General features: G+C 38.1%; 1 protein-coding gene across 4 annotated transcripts in view; it reads left to right on the top strand.

Annotated features, from left to right (window-relative positions):
* Positions 1 to 20763, top strand: part of QSER1 (glutamine and serine rich 1) — a 42425-nt gene that overhangs the window by 17482 nt on the left and 4180 nt on the right. For 3 of the 4 annotated variants that reach the window (XM_017827000.1, XM_017827003.1, XM_017827002.1), the window contains 8 exons: positions 3168 to 6869; positions 9694 to 9992; positions 11117 to 11233; positions 11878 to 12011; positions 12786 to 12997; positions 14611 to 14748; positions 16015 to 16112; positions 19925 to 20077. In XM_017827000.1, the coding sequence (XP_017682489.1) occupies positions 3168 to 6869; positions 9694 to 9992; positions 11117 to 11233; positions 11878 to 12011; positions 12786 to 12997; positions 14611 to 14748; positions 16015 to 16112; positions 19925 to 20077 (4853 nt within the window). Of the gene's footprint in view, positions 1 to 3167; positions 6870 to 9693; positions 9993 to 11116; positions 11234 to 11877; positions 12012 to 12785; positions 12998 to 14610; positions 14749 to 16014; positions 16113 to 16598; positions 16723 to 19924; positions 20078 to 20763 lie in introns of those variants that run through there. The other variant, XM_017827004.1, reaches the window with a different exon arrangement.

Below are 20763 nucleotides of genomic sequence, written 5' to 3'. Positions count from 1 at the left end.
ACCTCGATATTTAAGAATACCAAAATCAGTGAAATTATATTAGCAGAAGAATTATATGAGCAGAAGTTCTGATTGTTTGGAAGGAATTTAGGTGCATAGATGTCTAATGAGTCAAATTTATTCTCCCAACTTTGTTTGGGATTAGTCTCAGTATCATCATAAGCATGTTCAGGTACACTACCTGTACATCCTAGCTGATCTTTCGTTCTCAAACTCTGTTCCCTATGATAGTTCTTCTGTGATATTACTACTAAAAGCCTGTTGGGTAACTTTGGCCCCTTTGTACACAGAAGTAATGGGCAAGGTGTTCTCAGAAAGGTCTGAGACGCGTGTCACACAGAAATAAGTGATCTAATCTGCAGCTAAACAAATGTGCCATCTCTTCTGGCAGACTGACTGCCTTCTATAAACCTCCCCCATCTGTCAGGCCTTCTGTGCAGAGCAGGAAACTGCATATTTGGAGCTCACTATGGGCAGTCACACAAAGATAAGTGTTGCAACTGCATCTGTGGGTTGCTTCAAGTTATGGTTAATCTTGTGGAGTGATTGTGCAGCTGTGCAGTGAATCAGGTCTATTCACTGCTGACAGAAAATGTTTAAGTGTTTTTTTTTTTTTCCTCTGGTGGGATGGTTTTCCTCTGTATCAGCAAGCTGATCCGTGTCTCAGTGCAGCTGTATGATTGTTCTGATCTAGGGAGGAGGCACAAGGTAGGAAGAGTGGAACAGTCCTTTTGTTGACAGTTTGCACTCGTTCTGTTGAGTGTAACGTGCAGCTGGATTCTGTGAAGAGCTACTCAGAAAAGTTGAGGATAGAGAACATGGCTTTTTACTCACCAGTGACAAAAGCAGATATGTGGCAGCCCAGATGAAGATGCACACTATTAATCTGCCAAAAAAATCTTACTATAAATCAGTGGTGTTTAGAGTTGTGATGACCCATCCTCACCAGAATGTCAGCTGGGAAGAAACCTTTTTCTCTCTTCGTCCTAGCATTTTCTCCATTGCAACTGCCTAGCAGTGAATTGTGAAGAATGGGGACACATGCTGTGGGTCGGGTTTGATGTTGGTACCAGTGATTGAGAGACTTCTCAGTACTCATTACTAAGAACTCATCAGTAAGCCCATTTTTCAATATTACCAGTTCTCTGAGCTTTCTGTTGTCCTTTTAATACTTTTGCTGCTTTTCTGTAACCCTCAATCCCCCCATATGTCTTCTGAGAGCTTTGTCTTGTGCAGACTTTTTTTTTTTGATGAGGGAAAACAAGAGCTCTTTGCTCTTCAAGGTGACCTTTCTTTAGAAGGGTTTCTTACTTCGGGGTTTTTCTCCAAACCCTTTGGCTGTGGATTTTGGGGGAAAGGGAGGAACAGTGTGTTACATTGTCCCACCAAGTGTTCCTTTGGTCTGTGAGTTGTGTTATCAGTGTTTTGATTTCTTAGGGTAGTGGAGGTGTGTCTGTGCACAAAATTTACTACCTTTGCCATACCTTTTGTCTGCCCCTCAACAAAAGTAAAAATATAAAACCTAGCAGTTCTATATTAGTGCTTTTGTGACCAGTTCTTGTCTGGTTTAAGAAATTACCTACATAGTAGGAAGGGTCTTGATTTATGGAAGAGAAAGAGAAAATACAGGTTAGATGAGAAACTAACATTTGCAGTTAAAATAGGTATAAATTCTTCCTGTTCTTTGCTGCTTCTGGATGGCCCTACCCTTGTGTTAGTGAAAGAGAACCCAGTTGTACATGATGTTGCAGTTTTTTAGATTAGGGGAAAAAATGTGCATTAAAACACTGGTTATGCCTTCTTGCTCAGAAAGACCTTATTGTTGACTAATGAAAAATACCTTGGCATTCCTTCACTATCACATCTCTTCATATCAGTTGTCTTGAACTGAAAGGGAGAAACAAAGAATTTATTTCTCAGCTTCACCTGAACCTTCAAAAGCAATTGTATGATTAAGTTGCAACCAGTTTAAGAGAACTTAATGTATTTTAAAATTAAATATTTTTTTAAACTGAAGGGTTTTTTTCAAAATAAGCTTCATTTGCTGAGAGATTTTTTAATTTATTCTTAGATGATCCAAAGCTAAAATCTGTTTTAAGTATGAGAGAAGAATTGAAAAAAGTCAAATTATACCAGAGATTTTATTTTTATCTTATTTGCATACCCAAGTAAATTTCCCAGTGGAAATTCATTCCTTTACAAGAATTTTAAGCCTCTCTGGGAATAAACTTGTCTTCTTCACTTTTTTTTTTTCATAGACTTTGGAAATAGTACACAAACTTCACCAATACCTGCAAGTTGCTGGGTGAAAAGCTCTGAATGATATGGATCACTGGTGTGAGCCTGAAAGCTTGCAAGGGAATTTCACACTCCTGTTTCAGCTGGAGTAGTATATTCTGTTGAGAAATCCTGTTTGAGCCAGGATGTCATACCCATGGCTGGATGCAAAGAAGTAATATTACACTTTTCAGTCGGATGGTTGCTGTTGCCCTGTGCACATGGTTGCTGTCTATGGATATTTTGGACTCTCACTTTGGACAGCATACAAATCGTATTTATTGCTTGTATTGAAAGTCAGAATGCTCCTTTAAGAAAATTTAAATGCAAAGTGTATAGACCATTAGCTATTTCACTGTAAGCTCTGAAATGTTTCCCATAAAGTGAGTTATAAAAGTACTGGTGAGGGTAAATGCAGGAGATGGGATTGCTCCTTTAACTGTGTCTATATTGCAATTGGTAAGGTGTAATTTTGTGTTTTTACTGTATATTGAATGTGTTCGAGGCTTCGGATCAGTTCACTGTGAACTTCTTAAACTGAAATAAAAACTAATAAAGAACCTACAGTTTCAAAGCAGAATTAGTCTTGTACAATTTTTTTATAAACAATCTGCACCTTAAGGATATGAGATTTTCCCCCCGACAATTCACTGCAGGTATAGAGTTTGGAATTCTTAGAAAAACCTGCACTTCCATTTTAAAAATTGCCTATAATAAGTGCCTCACTTAGTACAGTTTTTTAGTTTAAAGGGTGGTGATTCTGAAGAATGTTATATTTGTAAATGCTGTAAGAGCTTACAGTGAAATGACTTACAGAAATGCAGAGTGCTGTAACTTGTAAAGCTCCCTTATGCTCTTTTTCCTTCTCATTTTGTTTTTGTTTTTTCCAGGTATGCATTCCTCAACAGCCACAGAACTGTTTGTTACTGGAGCTTTGCCAACCTCTGGAACATTTCCACCAACATCTGCTTTATCAGCGTATCAGCATCCCAACACTTTCAGCAGTAGAAACTTTGCTACTACCCCTTCTCTTACTCTTCAAGATACTACTTTCAGTGCTACATCAAACGGTCTCTTAACTACCCATGATCCTTTATTACAGATTAAAACCTCGCAAGGCACTGTCCCCACCGCTTTGACATTCGAGCGCCTGGGCGGTTCTGTGTTAAGTACCAGCATCCCACCCCAGTCATCAACATATCGCTCCGCTCAAGAATCCGCGCCCCATCTCTTGCAGCCTCAGTTTAGTTTGTTGCCTTCGACCCTTGGAGGAGCCCAGCAGGTGTCTCAGGCGTACAGCACGTCTGCCTTTACCGGTTCCACCGCGTCGATCGACAGAGCGCTTCAGCGAGAATGTAGTGTCATTAAACACCATCAGCGGCCTTCAAGCACTCAGTCTGTTCAGCCTCAACTGACTGTTTCCCAGCATTCCTTACACAGCTATTTGACGAGTACCAGTGGAGTTAATTTTCAGGATACCTCCAGGCACTCGGCGTTATCCTGCAGTCCGGTTGGAGATGTTACTCAGGTGAGCAATGGAGGACCACAGCAGAAGACTTCTCAAGTCACGGTGGAACTTGCTCAGTCGTACACATCTGCAATTCCGTCACCTGGTTTTCCATCTGCTTCCACAGCAAAAGTGAAAAACTGTTCCATGAAGCAGCCTCCGGGGTCGACAAAGACCCCCAAACCTCAAAGTGTAGCTCCCACTGTGCAGACACAAAGCTATGCCAAAACTGCACAAAACCAGAGTTCTGTCATTACAGGCCAAGCACAGATCTATTCTACAGCACAGCTCCCGAGCCTCTTGTCAGTCAGTCAGTCCCAAAACTATGTTTCCTGCCAGGCTCAGCATGTGCCACCTGTCAGTCACTCACAGGATTTCTCATCCGGCAAGGTTGAGAAGCTGCCCTCACTGTATAAAACATTGACTTTTTCTGGGCAATCCCAAACTATTACTTCTGATAGTCAGACTCTAAGTTACTCCTCAGAGGAACAGGTGTTGACCTCAGTTCCAAATGAGAACTACTCTGGGCAATTGAGGGAACTTGCTTCAGTCAGCCAGTCTCAGAGCTACTCTTCTAGTCACTCTCAGGGTTTATCTCCAGTTACCCAGTCCCAAGTTAATTTTTCATCTCAATCACAAGTTTTATCAGCCGTTAGTCCTTCAGAAAGCTATTCTTCAGGGCAGTCTTTAACATTAACATCACCTTCTCTTTCCTTTAATGCCTCTCCTCGGGTACAAACTCTTCCAGCCTCGAGTCCTAATCAAAGCTATATTTCTTTGCATTCTTCTCAGAACTCTCAGTCGCAAGAATCCTCCTCTCCACAGTCTCAAAAGTTTTTGCCATCTGTCCAGTCTCCTTTTGCATCCCCAGCTCATTCACAGACGCTGCAGAACAGCAGGCCTTCCTCAGAAACAAAGGCCTATGTTAAGAGAAAGTCTGACTCTAACCTGTACGCCTCATCCAAACAGGAGGAGGAGTTGTCAATGCAGGAGATGCAGGCATTGCAACAGCAAGCTACTCTTGAACCTTCCACTCAAAGCCTAACTGAGGAGGAAATCAATGCTCAGGATGCAACCTATAGGGTCTCAAAAGCAAATGACAGATACTCTCAAAGCGTGATCAGAAGTAACTCTCGCCTTGAAGATCAAGTTGTTGGACTTGCTCTTCAGGGAACAAAAAAAGATGAGAGAATGGTCAGTTCTGTGGAGCAGCTTTCCCAACACATTGGCCATATCACCAGCCTAAGCCACGACATGAAAAAGACGGCGAATTTAATGCGAACAACACAAGTGAGCGCTAAGGAGCTGAACCAACAACATTCTCTGATGCATAAGGTACATGAAAGTAAGACTCCAGAACAGCAGGGCCAAGTCATTAGTACTCCACCACAGGTCCAGTCTCACGCTCTAAGACACGGCCATCAGCTGTGTCTGCCCAGTGCACAGGTACTGCTGGAGTCAACCTGTGACTTGCAGATCCTTCACCAGTCGATACTGCAGTCGGGTTTGGGACAGGCAAAGGTGTCACCGCAAGTGCAAAGAATACAGAGTCCTCAACAGGTGACACATCCGTTCCTTCCGATGGATGGTCATATTATTCAAAGTAACGGGGGTCATTCTCAGCAGCAGCTTCATAGTCAGAATTCAGAAGTAATGAAAATGGACATTTCTGAGTCTGCAAAACCACTACAGCAACATCTGACAGCAAAAGATCATTTTACTCAGACAAATCAACATGATTCAAAAAATCAATTTGTTTCTCTTAGTTCAATATGTTTCCCAGAATCTATACTTCTCAGTGATGAGAGGAATATATTATCCAATGTGGATGACATCTTAGCAGCAACAGCAGCAGCCTGTGGAGTGACTCCATCTGACTTTGCCAAATCAGCTTCTAATGAAGAGGAAATCCAGACTGTTGAAAATAGTGAGGAGTCCAAAGCACAGTTCCGATCACTGGATGTAAGACATGTGTCTTCTGTTTTCAGTGCCTCACCTACTGTAGTTGGGAAGCCAGCAAGCAGAAATAATATTTCTCTGAATGGGGGCCAGATTACTCTAAATCTTACACCAGTGTCAGCAATACAGACAAAAACTGTGAACCTGGATCAACAGCACATTGAAACTTCTGATCAAAATGTACCAACAAGAATGACCTCTCCCACCCTTGGTCCTGGTCAGGAAGAGCAGGAACAAGGGGCTGTTCGAGTTAAGAAACAATCCAGCATCAGTCACGAATCTGAAGAAGATAATGATGCTTCTGTTGATGGTACACTGAATGCAAGAGACACAGAGTTTGTTTCAAGTGGTAGGAGCCTAAGTGAAGAAAGTGCTGCTTCAGAGAATGATTTTAATGTGGGTGGTGATGATGGTACATTAGCGAGTAACCAGTCTAAGGTTCCGTTGCAGCCGCTATCTGTGCCCCAAAGCGGAGATGGAGCCATTAATAGAACTGAAGAAGAATGCCAAGATTTAGCTCAAGGGAACCTTCAGAAGAAAAAAAGCAAAGGAAAAAGCCAAAACAAAAATGCTGCAGAAGATGACAGTGCAATTCAGAAACAGGTGAAAAGAAGCGGGCAGTGTAAACGTCAGAATTCGAGAGGAAATGACTCATGTTTCACGTACTCCTCTCCTGTTTCTGAAAGTTGTTATGATACTTACCAACATCAGGAAAGAATGAGGCAAAAAATTAAAGAAGTTGAAGAAAAACAGCCCGAAGTCAAAACAGGATTTATTGCATCTTTTTTAGACTTTCTAAAGTCGGGGCCTAGGCAACAGTTTTCCACTCCAGCTGTGCGAATGCCAAACAGGACTAGGCGACCAGTTACACAAGTAGTTCGTGCCCCTTGCCTACAGTCCTCTGCAAAGCCTCAGCCAGCAGCAGCAGCAACACCTGTAGCTCCTGAGGTTAGTGGAGAAAGTCCGACCAAAAAAGCTGATGAAGAACTTAAGAAAAATTTAGAAACGTTGCCTTCGTTTTCTTCTGATGAAGATGATTCCGTGGGTGGTAACCATGATCTTCAGAAGAGCATCTCTACTGCATTGTCAGCCCTGGATGACACATCTGATAGAAAGATCAAATCAGGTAAAATGGTTACTACAAGCTGATGGGGGGGGAAAATGAAAAATTTTAGCTGTCTTCAGGTAAAGGTTTTGATTTGTTTTGGCCGTAATTAAGAGTTTTGTTCAAAAGGTATATTGACTATGGACTGAACTAGTGTTTTCCACAAGTAGAAAATATGTAAATAAAATTTTTCATGTTACTTAAGTAGGATTCTTCTAATGCCAAAAAGTTATTTTAGCCTGGAGTTGGAATAATGCATGTGTTATCCTCATTTCTGGCTTAGAATGCTAAATATGATTTTCATCTGGAAACCTCAACAAACCGTCATGTCAGAGGTTCTAAACCTATTTTTAAACAACTCAAGCAAGAGAACATATTAATAATTGCCATCAGCAGGCATTAAGCTCTACCTAGGTAGAGTTAAACATGCACTTTCTGTGATAATAACGTTGCACAAAATATGTTTATGAACCAACTTTTGCACTTGTAAACTGAGCACTGGTTTGACTGGGCATGTCCAAGGTGGGAGTCATTTGAGTTTGATTTCAGCCATAGTAATCAGGGGTGTTGCAACTCCATGTTGATAATACATTGCTAGCAAAAGAACAAAATCTGGGAAGGATTGTTTTGGGCAGGGAGGGGCAGGCAGCAACCACTGATCACAGTAGTAGGTAGTTTTCCACACACTTTTCAGTTTCATTTGTGTTATGTCTGTTAGTCTTGAAGTATTTTCAACATACAACATGTTTTTGCCTAGATAGACCTTTTCAGTCAAGTTTATTTTTTCCTCTGGTAAGCAATTAGAAACTATCCAGCCAATCCCATAACTGTACTAATTCAGGAGAAATACCATTGTCTTCCAAAATAATTACAGGGAGAAAATGAAACATTCCTTTATCTTTTCTCAAGGACCTGGGACCTGTGACCCATAGGCTGATTCTTAACAAGATAGAATTAAGTAATGGTTTCCCTTTTTAGATTAAAGAAGAGAGGGAGATTTTTTTCTTTTATCTAGGAGTGATGTGATTTACTGAAAAATACATAGCAAAACTGAACTTAAATTGTAATAATCAGACCTAAGATACTGGGAGAATATTGCAGAATACACGATATGCTAAGCAATACTTTATATTAATTACTATTCTGTATTCTTCTATTTAATTGTTAAGTTCATGCATTTTGGAAAGTCTGTTACAGAAGATGAAGTTCCTCCTGTGCCTTTCAGTTGAATATGTATTTTAAACAAGGAATCAGTGACTGTTTTTCTTCCCCAAAAGCCAAAATGTGGACAGTGCCATGGTGTGAGCCTCTTGCTGAAGTTTGTTAATTTTAATAAGTCATTTCTGCCTACAACATCCAGAGGAAACATTTTAAAGGGTTTTTTTGTTAGGTGGGAATTTTCATTAGTGTTTTATTTGCAGTAATTTCTTTTCCAGTATTACTATACCTCCTTTATTATCCACAAGGATGTAATATTTATACCACCCATTTCTTGAATTCACCTTCCTGATTTGTTATGTACAAGATTGTTCATACATTGTACAAGATGCTTAGTAATGACATCTTTATTACTTGCTGGTGTTTTGCAAGTTTTCAAATAATTCCCTCTTTTGTCTGTTTTTGCCAATAAGACAAATACTAAAACCCAGTCTTTTGTTGATAGTATTAAATAGCACATGTGTCTTTATCTGCTGTTCTGAAGAATGTGTAACTATACTTGGGGAACTAATAATGCTGTGTCTAATTAAAGCTGGCATAGCTTTCACTGAACAAAGAAATGGAGCATATTTGCAATAATATGTGATATATCCAGAAAAACGTATTTCATGGCTTAACAATTTTACTGAATTGATTTAATGAATCTTCACATATTCGGTATATAGCTTTTGTATTGATGCATTAATTTGACATGGAAATCTTTTGTTTGGAGTCACTTTTGTTAAAATATGTTACATTATCTTTTTTATAATTTTTCAAGTGAAAAAGTCAACAATTAGCAGTGATTGTAACAAAGCTGTAAAATGGTTATTTTAAGTTTCCTAAGTGATTAGTAATTGTCTTATAGAAAATATAACTTGATTTCTTTTAGGTCAGCAAGTCAGTGTTAAAATTAATATGTATAGAAGGCTATAAAGAAGATTATAAAGTAATATCTAAAAAGGATTCTAATTTTTTCAGGTGGGAAAGAATAATAATTTTGAAAGGTGGGACTTTCCTTTGGCTCTTTGGAATAGAGGAGGAGAAGAATGTTCTTTCCCTTCTTTGTTTTGTATCATCAGTTCTCATTGCTCACCTCTGTTAATATTAAAAACCATTAGGATGTTGCCAAAGTTTTAATCTGGAACTTCCCGTTACATTGTCATAAGATGTGAGTGATAAATGTCCAGAAGTCATTCAGAAAATGTTTTCCTATTCCATGTGTGTTTCTCTTTCTGTAATCCAGTTTAAAAAGACTTGACTTATCAGCAGACTGGAAACAAGATTCAGTGTTGTGACCTTTACTGTTGTGCTTGCTTATTGCCACAAAGTTCAACAGTATTTCCTGGTGATCTGTCTGTAACTATCAAATTGTTTTCTAAAGCATTCATCTTTGTTAATCCCAGATGCTGACAGATGCAGCAGTTTAATACAAACAGAGGTATTTAGCCACAGTGTTTTTGGTTTTGTTTGAGGTTTAGTTGTGGCCAAGATACTGCTTCTATTTTAACTCCTAGAACAGGTGTTTTTCCTAGAATAGTTGCTTTTAATATGTATTGTAACAGAAAAGAAGAAAACTCTAGTTCCCGTTTTACATTGCTAACCCTTGATAGTTTGCTTAACTAAAATATGGATTTTTTTCCTTCAGAAACTGAGAAAGGGACAGTTGTCACTGCTGCTGCCACCACCACCACTACTGCTGTAATAAAGCAGGAATCTCCCCAGACAACTGCCCCTGTAGGCAATGTGCAGGAGAAAGTGAATCCAGCTGACCCCTTAAAAGCAGCTCAGCAGGATGCTGTGACTACAGAACAATTGGCAAAAGCGCAGGAGACTGTGGCAATAGAAGGATGTACTGACGAGGAGAACATGGACAGTGGAGGAGAGGGCATGTACAGAGAACGTGATGAATTTGTAGTGAAGATTGAAGATATAGAGACACTAAAGGTAATCTGAATATTTGCTGGGGGGGGGAAAAACACATCATGAAAAAATCCTGCGTGTGAATTTAGCCTCAACAAACTACCGAGAGGGGAGAGGCTGCATATTAGTTTTCTGTTTCTATTCTAATATTCCCTGATCGCTGCCAAAATGCCTTAAAGGGATCTTTCTAGTGCAGATTGCCAATGTGTTTTGAATGTACATGACCCATTTTATGCTACAGACACAGTAAAGCAAATCTGCTTGCTGGTAACCTCTGTTAGAACTTGGAATTACCTGTCTGAGTATTCAAAAGCATAAATTTTTTCAGAGGCAGCTGACTGCCTTTTTTTCTTTTTTTTTCTTTTGTTAAGAAGATAGGACTAGACTTTCAAGTGTAAGGTATTGAGGAAATGACTTTTAGGTTTTTGCAAAAGATCCTGATTGTCTTCTTTTTTTTTTTTTTTTTTTTTGGTAAAAAGTTCTGCTTGGTATTCCAACAAGAAATGGCTTCCATAAGTAACCAGTACAGCTCTTCACATGAGTTTATGTGAATTTCCTTGTTGTCTTTGATTTCTTGTTTTGGTCTGATTTTGTTGCTTCTTCATTTTAAATTCTGCTGAGTGTTTACCCTTCCTTTGGTGGCTGTCATAGCCAGCAATATTCTTAGTCTTGGAAAATTTGTAATACTTTTGATTATTTATCTGTGCTCATCCTCTTGCGAGCTGCAGTTTTAAATTAATTCATGTAGTTTTGTCACATAAAACAAATGCTATCAGTTTTAGATATTCCCTTGTCACTTATAAAATGGATTAAAGTGTGTTAGGAGATATTTTGAATTTCAATTTTATTTTAGTTAGTTGAAGAGTCAGGAAAAAGTAACCAAATCCGACCAATATGACTGTATGTTTTTCCAGAAGGAGTTTATTTGAATTAGTCATTTTGTGTAGGATTTATAGAGAATTCTCATTAAAGATAATAATTACAAACTTGTCTCAATGCAAACAGCATGTGATGACTGAGGGTTTGAAATTTCAAATTACCTGTTTCAACTTTATCCCGGTTAACTTCCTCAAAAATATAGTCCACAAACACATTTCAGGAAGAAAAATAAGCACTGTTTTGAGCAAATAACTTTTATGTTCTTACAGGTTGCTTTGCAAACAGGAAAGGAGCCTCCAGCTATCTGGAAAGTACAGAAGGCTTTACTGCAGAAGTTTGTTCCTGAAGTGCGAGACGGACACAGAGAATTTGCTGCTACTAATAGTGTGAGTCTTAAAAATTCCTTATGAAGCCCCATGGGAGCTGATTTCCTTAATGGAAGTCTAGGAAACAAAATAAAATAAGATTCTGGCATACATTCTTAGCAATCATCCTTGAGGAGGAAAAAAAAAAACAACCCACCAATTTCTTGACTTCCTCCGACTCAAATTCTCTCTAAATATATTCATGGGCAGAGTTTTTGCTTCCCAATGTGGATTCTTTGGTATCATTTAGGGTACATAAAGGAACAAGTTTTCCCAGCCAGAATAAAGTCAGTGGAAACAGGCTCGTGAACCAACTGCTTTCTCCAGTAGGAATGATGGAGGAGGATACAATTTCAACAGGCAGCCTCTTGCCAGGCAGATAATCCTTTTGGGATAACACATGTGGAGAATATAAGAAGGGGAGAAAATGAAGCCCAAAGTACCTCTGGCCTTATTTTCCTTAATTTTAAATATTATCTAGAAATCTGATGGAGAAGTTTTCTTAAATTACAAATGCTGTTGAATAGCATATCCATTTGGTATGTAACCCCCTTTTTTTTTTAAACTTACTTTTTTTCTTTGGTATTGGCATTTTCAGTTGTTAAACTGACTAATTTTATTTAACTGAAACACTTGTGGTTTTTGTTGTGTTTTTTTTCTTGTAGTATCTTGGGTATTTTGGCGACGCAAAAACAAAATACAAACGAGTGTATGTGAAGTTTGTTGAAAATGCAAACAAAAAGGAATATGTGAGAGTATGCTCAAAAAAACCACGCATCAAGCCTGTACAGTCAGCAAGGTATTTTATTTCAATTTGGTTTTCATTTTGCCCTATTGTTTTCCTATTAAGCACACACCTATTTTAATAAACAAGAGTTATAACTCAGGATTGTTGATGAGAGGAATGGAAAGCTTGTCCCAGACTAAGAAATTGAAAAACATTCCCGTCTTGACAAAAATCTTGCCTAGTGCTTCCCAGAATTGTATTCCTTGCCATGCTGTCACAACTGTGGTGTGTTAGTCCTAAAATACATAACTTTGTATTTATAGGATTAATATTCCTGTTTGTTTTCCTGTTGTGAGTGGTGGGAAGAGAAAGGAGAGGAGTTTTCTGGTTTCTTATTCTAGTCCTCAAGCTCCTGCATTTCCTTCATTTCTACCTGGATGATTTTCTCTCCCATCTTTGTGCAGATACAATATCCCAAATTCACTTTGTCAGCAAACCTCAGATCTCATTGATTACTAATATTTATTCAAGTGTGTCAATAGTCAATTTTAATATTAGCTCCAATCTCCTCTGGCTCATAAACTCTACAAACGTTGGGCAATTTAAAATTTCTGTGCCTGTTTATCTAGTTATAAAGTTGGAATATTATTTAATCATAGGTAGCTGAAAATAGTTGTTAAGCATTATATCAAAAATATAGTAATATAGTGTGTATGACCTAATTCTCACAGTTGACAATGAAGTAAGTGTATATAATCAGTGGTTAAATGAGAATATGGCTATTTTATTAATGCCAAATCTTGTGTGGTAATTATTTTCATGAAGATCATCTTCATAACATTGCAGGACTATTCATTGCAAACCTAGTAATAGCAACATCAAACCCCCTGATCCACCAACACCAAAACCAACAGCAACAAAAGTCTCTTCCGTGAAACCCAAAGCTAAGCAGCCAAAGGTTAAGGCTGAACCACCACCAAAGAAAAGGAAAAAGTGGAAAGAAGAATTTTCATCTTCCCAGTCTGATTCTTCACCTGAGGCCCAGAGTGAAGAGGATGGTGAGTGAGATACCATTGCTGGCATCTGGGCCCGTTTGAACTTCACTGAGAAGAGTATTATAAAATTGCATTGTTTGACCGTGCACATTTTTCTGTACTAACCTCAGAAAGTAAATTTTAAATCTAACAGTGCCATGCAAAATAAGTTTCTTAAAACTTTTTGCTTGCTGTTTGTGTGTAAGCATAATTGAAGTTATCTTACATGTAATTTATCAGTGAGATAAATATACTTTTTACTGCTTACTTTCTACAATGGCTGCAATTGTAAGAGGAGAATCCGATTTGATTTTTTTAATACATCTCAAGAATGAGTTTCTTCATTAATTTTCCATTGCAACTGCGTGTCATGTCAAAAATAACATTCCTGCAATGTTTGTCTCCATGCAGATGTGGGCAGAATTCAGATGCTACTGTTGTTTTTTCAAAACCCAAGGAGAAAAAACAGTTGACTTTTTTTGGCTGCTCCGTTGCTTGTCTGAATGCCAGCTGTTCAAATGGAGCCTGCTGAGCAGATTTGCTGTTAAGACATTCGTGGAACGTTGAGATTCCATGTTGGCAGGAATTCTCTAGGACAGAAAGGGAACTTTCTGAACTTTGCAGTCTTTTGTAGAGGTTACCTGTGGTAGCAAATACCCAGTGCATTTTGCAGGATCCTTTTGGTTTGTTTCCTGTGTGTTTGAAGCAAAGCTGTGTATTACTCATGCTTTATACCGCTGCATTTCCAAAGCATCTTGGTTACTTTTAAATACAGACAAGCTACCACTGGTGTACTGGAACACTGCCTCTGTGAGAACAGCACCTTTAAAATACTATTTTTCAAGCCAACTTGCCCGAGTAACCATTGATATGTACAACTGTCCATGTTTAAAATCTCAAGTCACCTGGTGATGAGAGTCATCCGTAGAAATGTGTATATCCAAGGGAGTTTAACAGCCTTGATAGCTAAATTACTGAAAACCTTGGTGCCAGACATGGAGCCTATAAAAAGCTCCAGAATGCTGACTAGAAGTGATGACTGCTCCATGTGCATGTTTAAAATTGCTGTCTATGAAAAAACAAAAGCTGCCTCAGAATAAGCACAAATATGCCCTATGTTGCTTCACTGGGAAAATTTGTTTTACGTGTTTTTTGTGAGCTGAAGAATTAGGTGGGATTGGCTTCGATGGTATGCAGGCTCTTAAGTGATATTTGAGCTCTGGAATTTATTTTTTTTCTATTGGACAAATCCAAATTCTGCGTTTTTGGGATGTACTTGCATTGACGTGAAACCTGCACTTATGGCATTTGACTTGACTGAAGTTATTCATTCTCCATTTTCTGTAGACTTTCAGCTACAGGAATAGGAAAATGTCTAAATTCCATAAATTTATAATCTAAATGCTGATAGTTAAAAAAAAAAAAAAAGACCTGAACCATTTGTAGCATATTTGGTGTCTGCCTCTGTTTTTGGCAGGTAAGCAGTTTATTACAATTGACTGCACTGAGTTTTAATCTCTTGGGGTACCAGTAGGGGTCACTTGTGTTTTAAGAGAGAAGCCTTCAGTTTTGAAAACCACAGATATTTGCAGGATGGCAAGGGGAAAAAAAATCATTCTTTTCTGATTCATTTTCAGAGGTTGTACCTCCAGCTCCCCTTGTGACTCGCTTTTTGAACACAAGAGCTATGAAAGAGACTTTCAAGAGCTACATGGAGTTGCTTGTTAGCATTGCCTTGGATCCCGACACAATGCAAGCCTTGGAAAAGAGCAATGGTACAGTATGTTTAACATTTGTATGTTCTTACTAGATTTTAAGGTTATTAATCAGTAAATCAAATGTTTGGGGGTTTTTTAAAAGAAAAAACCCACAAGCCTACTGAACTTCTAGTAACATAACCTCATCTGAAGAACGCTACACAAATTATTTGTGTGTGTATATATGTTTTTGATTATTTAAAGAGATAGTGCAAAGTAATTTGCAAATACTGTTTTGTCTGTTTTATTGTATCAGACTTGTGCTGTGAATGTCAGAACTGAGCTCTTTGTTCCTGCCATTATTATACTCTAAATCTTAGCAAATATTTATTTAAAATGGAGAGTTTCATTCTTGCTGCTATTAAAAATTCTGCTTTTCAAACTCTGAAATCTTAAAATTGTTGTTAAAGAAAACTATATTAATACACACTTTTTCTTTGAGGACAAAATATTTGGACTTATTTACCCTAGTAGACTCCAGGATACAAGTGGAAACTTTTATTTCTCAAAATTTAGGAAAACACTCCTGTATAAAGAGCTCAAAAGAGGAATTATTTCATGTATTATTTAGTTGCAGGCTGTTGTTTTGTACTATATTCTGTTTGGCTGTATTTAAAAAAACCTGTTTTCTGTCCTTTCCACTCCTGGTTTGCTTGTATTGTGCATCAGTGCACACTTACCTCAAGATTTCAGACCCATGCATTATGTCAGTAGTCCCACTAAAAGCAAAGAAATTGGCTTTAGAGATAAAAGGCTCCATACTGAGCTGTAAATTTTCATTCATGGCCACATGGCTGTGTTCAACTGTATATGGTGCAATTCACAGGGGTTTATCAGATAACTTTTATCAGTAAGCACTTTCCTCAGTTTCTGTTGTTATAAATGCCAGCAGGGTCATCCCTTGTAAAATGGAATAACAAATGTCACAACCACAAACTTATCTTCATAAAACAACGAAACTATCTAGGAGGAAATGGTGTGAAATCATCTCTAAAATTTCTGCTCTGTAGTGCTCTATCTTAATTTTTCCTTTGAGCGAAGAAAGTCAGAGAAGGAGCAGGAATGCAGCCAGCAATTAAACTGCATAATATCTAGACCAGCTTAGTGGGCTGGTCTGAAAAATAAGGTCCTTCTCTCACATTTGAAATGACTTTATGTGCAAATTGCTTTATTTTTTGCTTTCCACATTGTGTAATAAAGGGTCAAAGTACAGATTGAAGATGGATCTCGTTACTGTGCATCTCTTAATAATCAACTGCTGCGGGTTTTTAATGTGTCTTTTAGATGAGCTACTTTTGCCTCACATGAGAAAAATTGATGGTATGCTGAATGACAATAGGAAAAGGCTGCTTCCCAAATTACGCTTGGATCATGCTTTCAAGGTATTCTCTTTCAAATTCTGGGATTTTTAAAAGTCATGTCATAAGTAAGCCATTGAATGCATACTGTGCAGGCACAACTTAAACCCCAGAAGGCACACTTTTAACAGAAGTGAATATGGATTTGAAAGAGATGCTATAAATTTAGTGCTTTTATGTGGCATTTGGAGAACATTTTGTGATGGAGGAGTTGATACTGCAAAGGTAAAGTTCTAGTTTTACTCCCCATGCTTTCTGGTTCATTCTCAAGCATTTTTTTTTTTTCTTTTAAGCTTCTCAAATTTGCCAAAAGCAAATCTGTTTCCTGTCCTTCTAGAGCTTTTGGTTAAGCGATCGTATTGCCTAAAAATAAACTTTTACATGAAATAGCTGTGCTGTGGAGCAGATGTCTGAACTTCTTTGAAGTAGAGAACATGATCAGAGGAGTTTAAAACCAGGACAGAGGGACTCAAGAACAACTCATTTGTGTGCTCTTTCATGTATCTTCAGCATGGAAGGTTGAGAAAAGTGTGGATAACAAGCCCATATTACAGCAACTTTGACGTGGTAATAAAAAAACAGGTCTGGATGTGGACAGGGAAGAGAGAAGCCGTAACATCTCAGTAGAGAGAAGGTAAACAGGAGGATAATCACTGGGGTTCCTACTGTTCCCACCCACCCTCCAAGCAACAACGCAGGTTTTGCAAGTGCAGTGAAGTGAATTAAGGGTTTTTTTCGCTCATAGGATCATTTTGGTTAGGAAAGACCTTTTAAGATGGTCAAGTCCAACCATTAACCCAACACTGCCAAGTCCACCACTAAACCCTGTCCCCAAGTGCCACATCTACATGTGTTTTAAATACCTCCCGGGATGGTGACTTCACCACTTCCCTAGGCAGCCTGTGCCAGTGCTTGGTAACCCTTTTGGTGTAGAAATTTTTCCTAATATCCAATCTACACCTCCCCTGGCACAACCTGAGGTCATTTCCTCATGTCCTCCCACTTGGGAATAGAAGACACCCTTTTGTCAATGTCTGTAATCAGACTGTGATTATTTGTTCTTGGTACAGTTTTGAGAACAACAACAGTAAAGCAGATTTGTCTATAAACATATCAGACCAAACTTGCTCTTTTGCCTGTCTTTACCTGTCTTTTTGCTGCCCAAGGTACAGGGACACTTGAAGAATTGTGGTGTCTTTGTACTGCTGTGAGCTTGCTTTTGAGAGCTAAGTGGTGAGGGAGATAGTAACAGACTTCAGAGTTGTGCTTTTTCATCATTAGATCTTTGAGAGATCCCTTTCCCCCCAACCCATTCCTGGTAAGTCTTGTGGGACATGAAGTGACATTGTTTCAGGGATGAGAACATCATCAACCAGTGAAACAGCTGTAATTCACACCACTCTTGAAATTTTTTAATGTTAGTTATGCTGTTTTCCCAACAGCTGAACACTTTGTACCTGCTTGAACAGAATTTCTTGGGGCTTCCTCCTTAGAGTAGGAAGGCATGGGGAGGGCTGTGTATTTTTAAACCATACACAGAGCTCCAGAGAAGGTAACATGTGCTTACTCTCCATTTCTGTTTTTCTTTTGTGGTGAGAATTTTGTATTAATAGTTATTAATATAGCTGCTTCTTTTTCACCTGTCTGTGCGGAGAACACAGGCCAATTAAGATAGGCTACAAATTTGTAGAATTTTAGTTACATTCTCAATACACAAAAAGTGAGAGGTAGCTGAGTTCCCAGTTTAAGGGAAAAAAAGCTAATATCATTTTCTGTAATACCACCATGTAATTACAACTGCTTATTCAGTTGGAGTTCATAATGAATGCAATAGCTTTGCTATGTGTTCACTTAGAAGCAGATTATGTAAAGATTATATCTCTAAAGTTTACTTAAGCCTGTATTTCATCATATAAGCTGCAAGAATTTAATGGATGTAAGGAAGGGATCTGCTTGGGATGTCATCTGCAAGATAAAAAACCTCTTATGTTTTTCTTTGGTATGAAGGTACCAACTCGTGCCATCCTTGGGTCAATATTTTGGATAAAAATGAAATGCCTATTTGTCATCTTAAGTGTTTGTGTTGGTTAGGAAAATGTGTTTGATACTCCTTAAGATCTGGGTTAATTTGCTCATTAGTGAAGATCTGTTTCAATTCTACCTTTGATCAAATAACTAGTTCAGATATTAGAGCTGAATGAGGCACTGAAGAAAGCAATAAGTGAAAAATATCACTTGTCATTCACAGTTATCATTCAGTTTGAATGGTTTTGCTATTCTGCGTTGATAGGCATGGATAAATTTAATATTGGTTTTCCACTGGACACAGTTAATGTGGAATATATTATCACTGTATTACAAAACAGACACTGAAGTTAGCAGTCAGTGTTTGATAGGTTTGCCTGTATCATATTTTATAGTTCTAACAGTTTATTGTGTCCTGTGTAAAATAGTTTTTATAAAAACTTAGAAAATATTACCATTGCCTTAGTTGAAGCTCAGTAAGTGAAGCATCTTAGCTGAATTGTGCAAATTTCATTTGAAAATAATTATCACCATTTTGGGTCTCATGCTCTCAAAGATGCAGAAATCATTAGTATTTTCTTCTTCATTCCAGTCCAAATTTGTCTGGTTTAGGTTATTTAGGTAATGTAAATTGTTCCAGCTCTTGGGAATTTTCCAGGGGAAGGCAAAAGTGACCAGAGCCCCCTGGATACTCAAAATCAACCTTGAGAAAAGCTATTGGAGTGGATAGAAAAACTAAATAATTGAAATCTGTTGAAGTTGTACCAGTTTGAAAGCACTGCAGTGAAGCCTGGGTGTGGACAGGTTGGCTGCTCAGGGTTACTGCTACCACTGTGCAGTTACCTTTGTGCTGTAGATCTTACAGCTTTTTGCTGAGAGGTTTGTTTAATAAAGGAAAAAATTACAGATATATATATATAAAGAGCTAATAAATCACAGGCAGGGGAGGTTGTTGAATTCTAGTGTTGTTTGTTAAAACAGAATAGAAAAATTGAGTCAACTTCATATTTTAACCCAGTAGTCCAGGTTAAGTCCTTAAGCATTGATACATATTTCTCTGTGCCTCTTTTTCTGCCTTGTGCTTAAGTATAATACAAGCACGTTCATTTAACTTGAAACATTGTTTTTCAGGACCAGATTATGTGGCATAGCAGAACTATTTGAAAGCAGCTGCTAACATAATGCTGCACTTGTACAACAAAGTTGTATTCAAATTGACTCATGCAAATAACATAGAACTAAAGCTGGTAGAAATGCAGTTCACTCCCCTGACTTAATATGTCTGAAACTTGTGCCTCTTTGAACCAGCCTTCTGCTGCACTGTGCATAAGCTTTTCTACCTTACAGATATGATAAAAGGCAATTAGTTTACAATTTGCAAAAGATGGGACAAAAGCTATGAATATTTAGGCATCCAATCCCCATTAGAGTTGGTAGACTTCCTGTGCCTGACTAGGCATTAAATACTTAAGGATCTTCAAGTAACTTTGCCTTGGAGATTCTTGTGTAGAAATTGCCCAGTAGAGCTTTTCTTTTTTTTTTTTCTCTTTCTAGTGAGAGAATCAGAGAGCACAATCTTGACACACAATGAAGGGACCTTGTAGTCTTGAAAAATTATAGTAGTGAAGAACAGGCGGTCACGCTTTCCAAACTATATGGTTGCATGATCTGATAAAGACACTTCATCAGGTCTTTGTGGAAGAACAAATTTTTCATAACAGGCTGCACTCTAAACTTTTCAAAGAAAAATGGCCATCCTGGCCATCCTTGATTTTTTTCATAATCCTCTGTCTTTATATGCTCTGTTAAAGAATGCTTTGGAAAACTTTCCTGAACTGACGGTGATCACTCGGGACCCCAAGACAAAATGTGGAGGAACGTCTATGTCTAAGATCAAAATGAATGGGAAAGCTTACAACAAAAAAACACTGAGGGCTTCTAAGTCAACCACTAAATTAGCACAGGTGAGTTTTCAAAGGGGTTTGTTGCTGCCACCATCTGACTTGTAAAATGATAACCACACTTACGTTATATAAAATGCTGCTTCATGTATTTAGGTGTTCCGGTAGGTTTATCGAAATATAAAATCTTGGAGTGAGGTGCTTTTTCTGTAACAAAGGGATGTTAAGAACCGACATTAAAAGCAGTACATTAAATCATTATTTTAACTCATCTGCAAAAGATAGTTTGTCAGCCTTCTGGGCTGTTGCTGAAGCAACACCATTTTGCCTTCAACATTGCAGTTGTGGTGAAGTCACTGCGTAGATCACAGTTTCTTAGACTTGCTGTAAAATCTCTAAAGTAAATGATACAATGGCTTCTAGATCACAAGTGAAAAATTAGTGTTAATAATGTAAAATCTTAGATTAAAAATTGAGCTCTGTATTGCTCCTTTCCTCGTTTCCAAAGACAGAATGAAGCTGTGTATCTCAAAAAAAAAAAAAAAATTGAAAAAAATAACATTAAAAAGCAGTGTGGTAAAAACTGGAGATGTACACACTGTTTATTTGCATATTATTCCTGGGGAACACTATAACTAGATTTTGGCTGAGTACTGGCTCACATAGGCTGCCTAACCTCCCAGTAGTAAATAGTGGCTCAACAAATGACCTGTAAATGTAGCTCACACTCATATTTCTTGCCAAAGTAA

Source organism: Lepidothrix coronata, unplaced genomic scaffold, assembly GCF_001604755.1.
Source record: "Lepidothrix coronata isolate B3197 unplaced genomic scaffold, Lepidothrix_coronata-1.0 Scaffold133, whole genome shotgun sequence".
In the NCBI taxonomy this organism is placed as follows: domain Eukaryota; kingdom Metazoa; phylum Chordata; class Aves; order Passeriformes; family Pipridae; genus Lepidothrix; species Lepidothrix coronata.
This window is presented reverse-complemented; position numbering and strand designations above follow the sequence as displayed.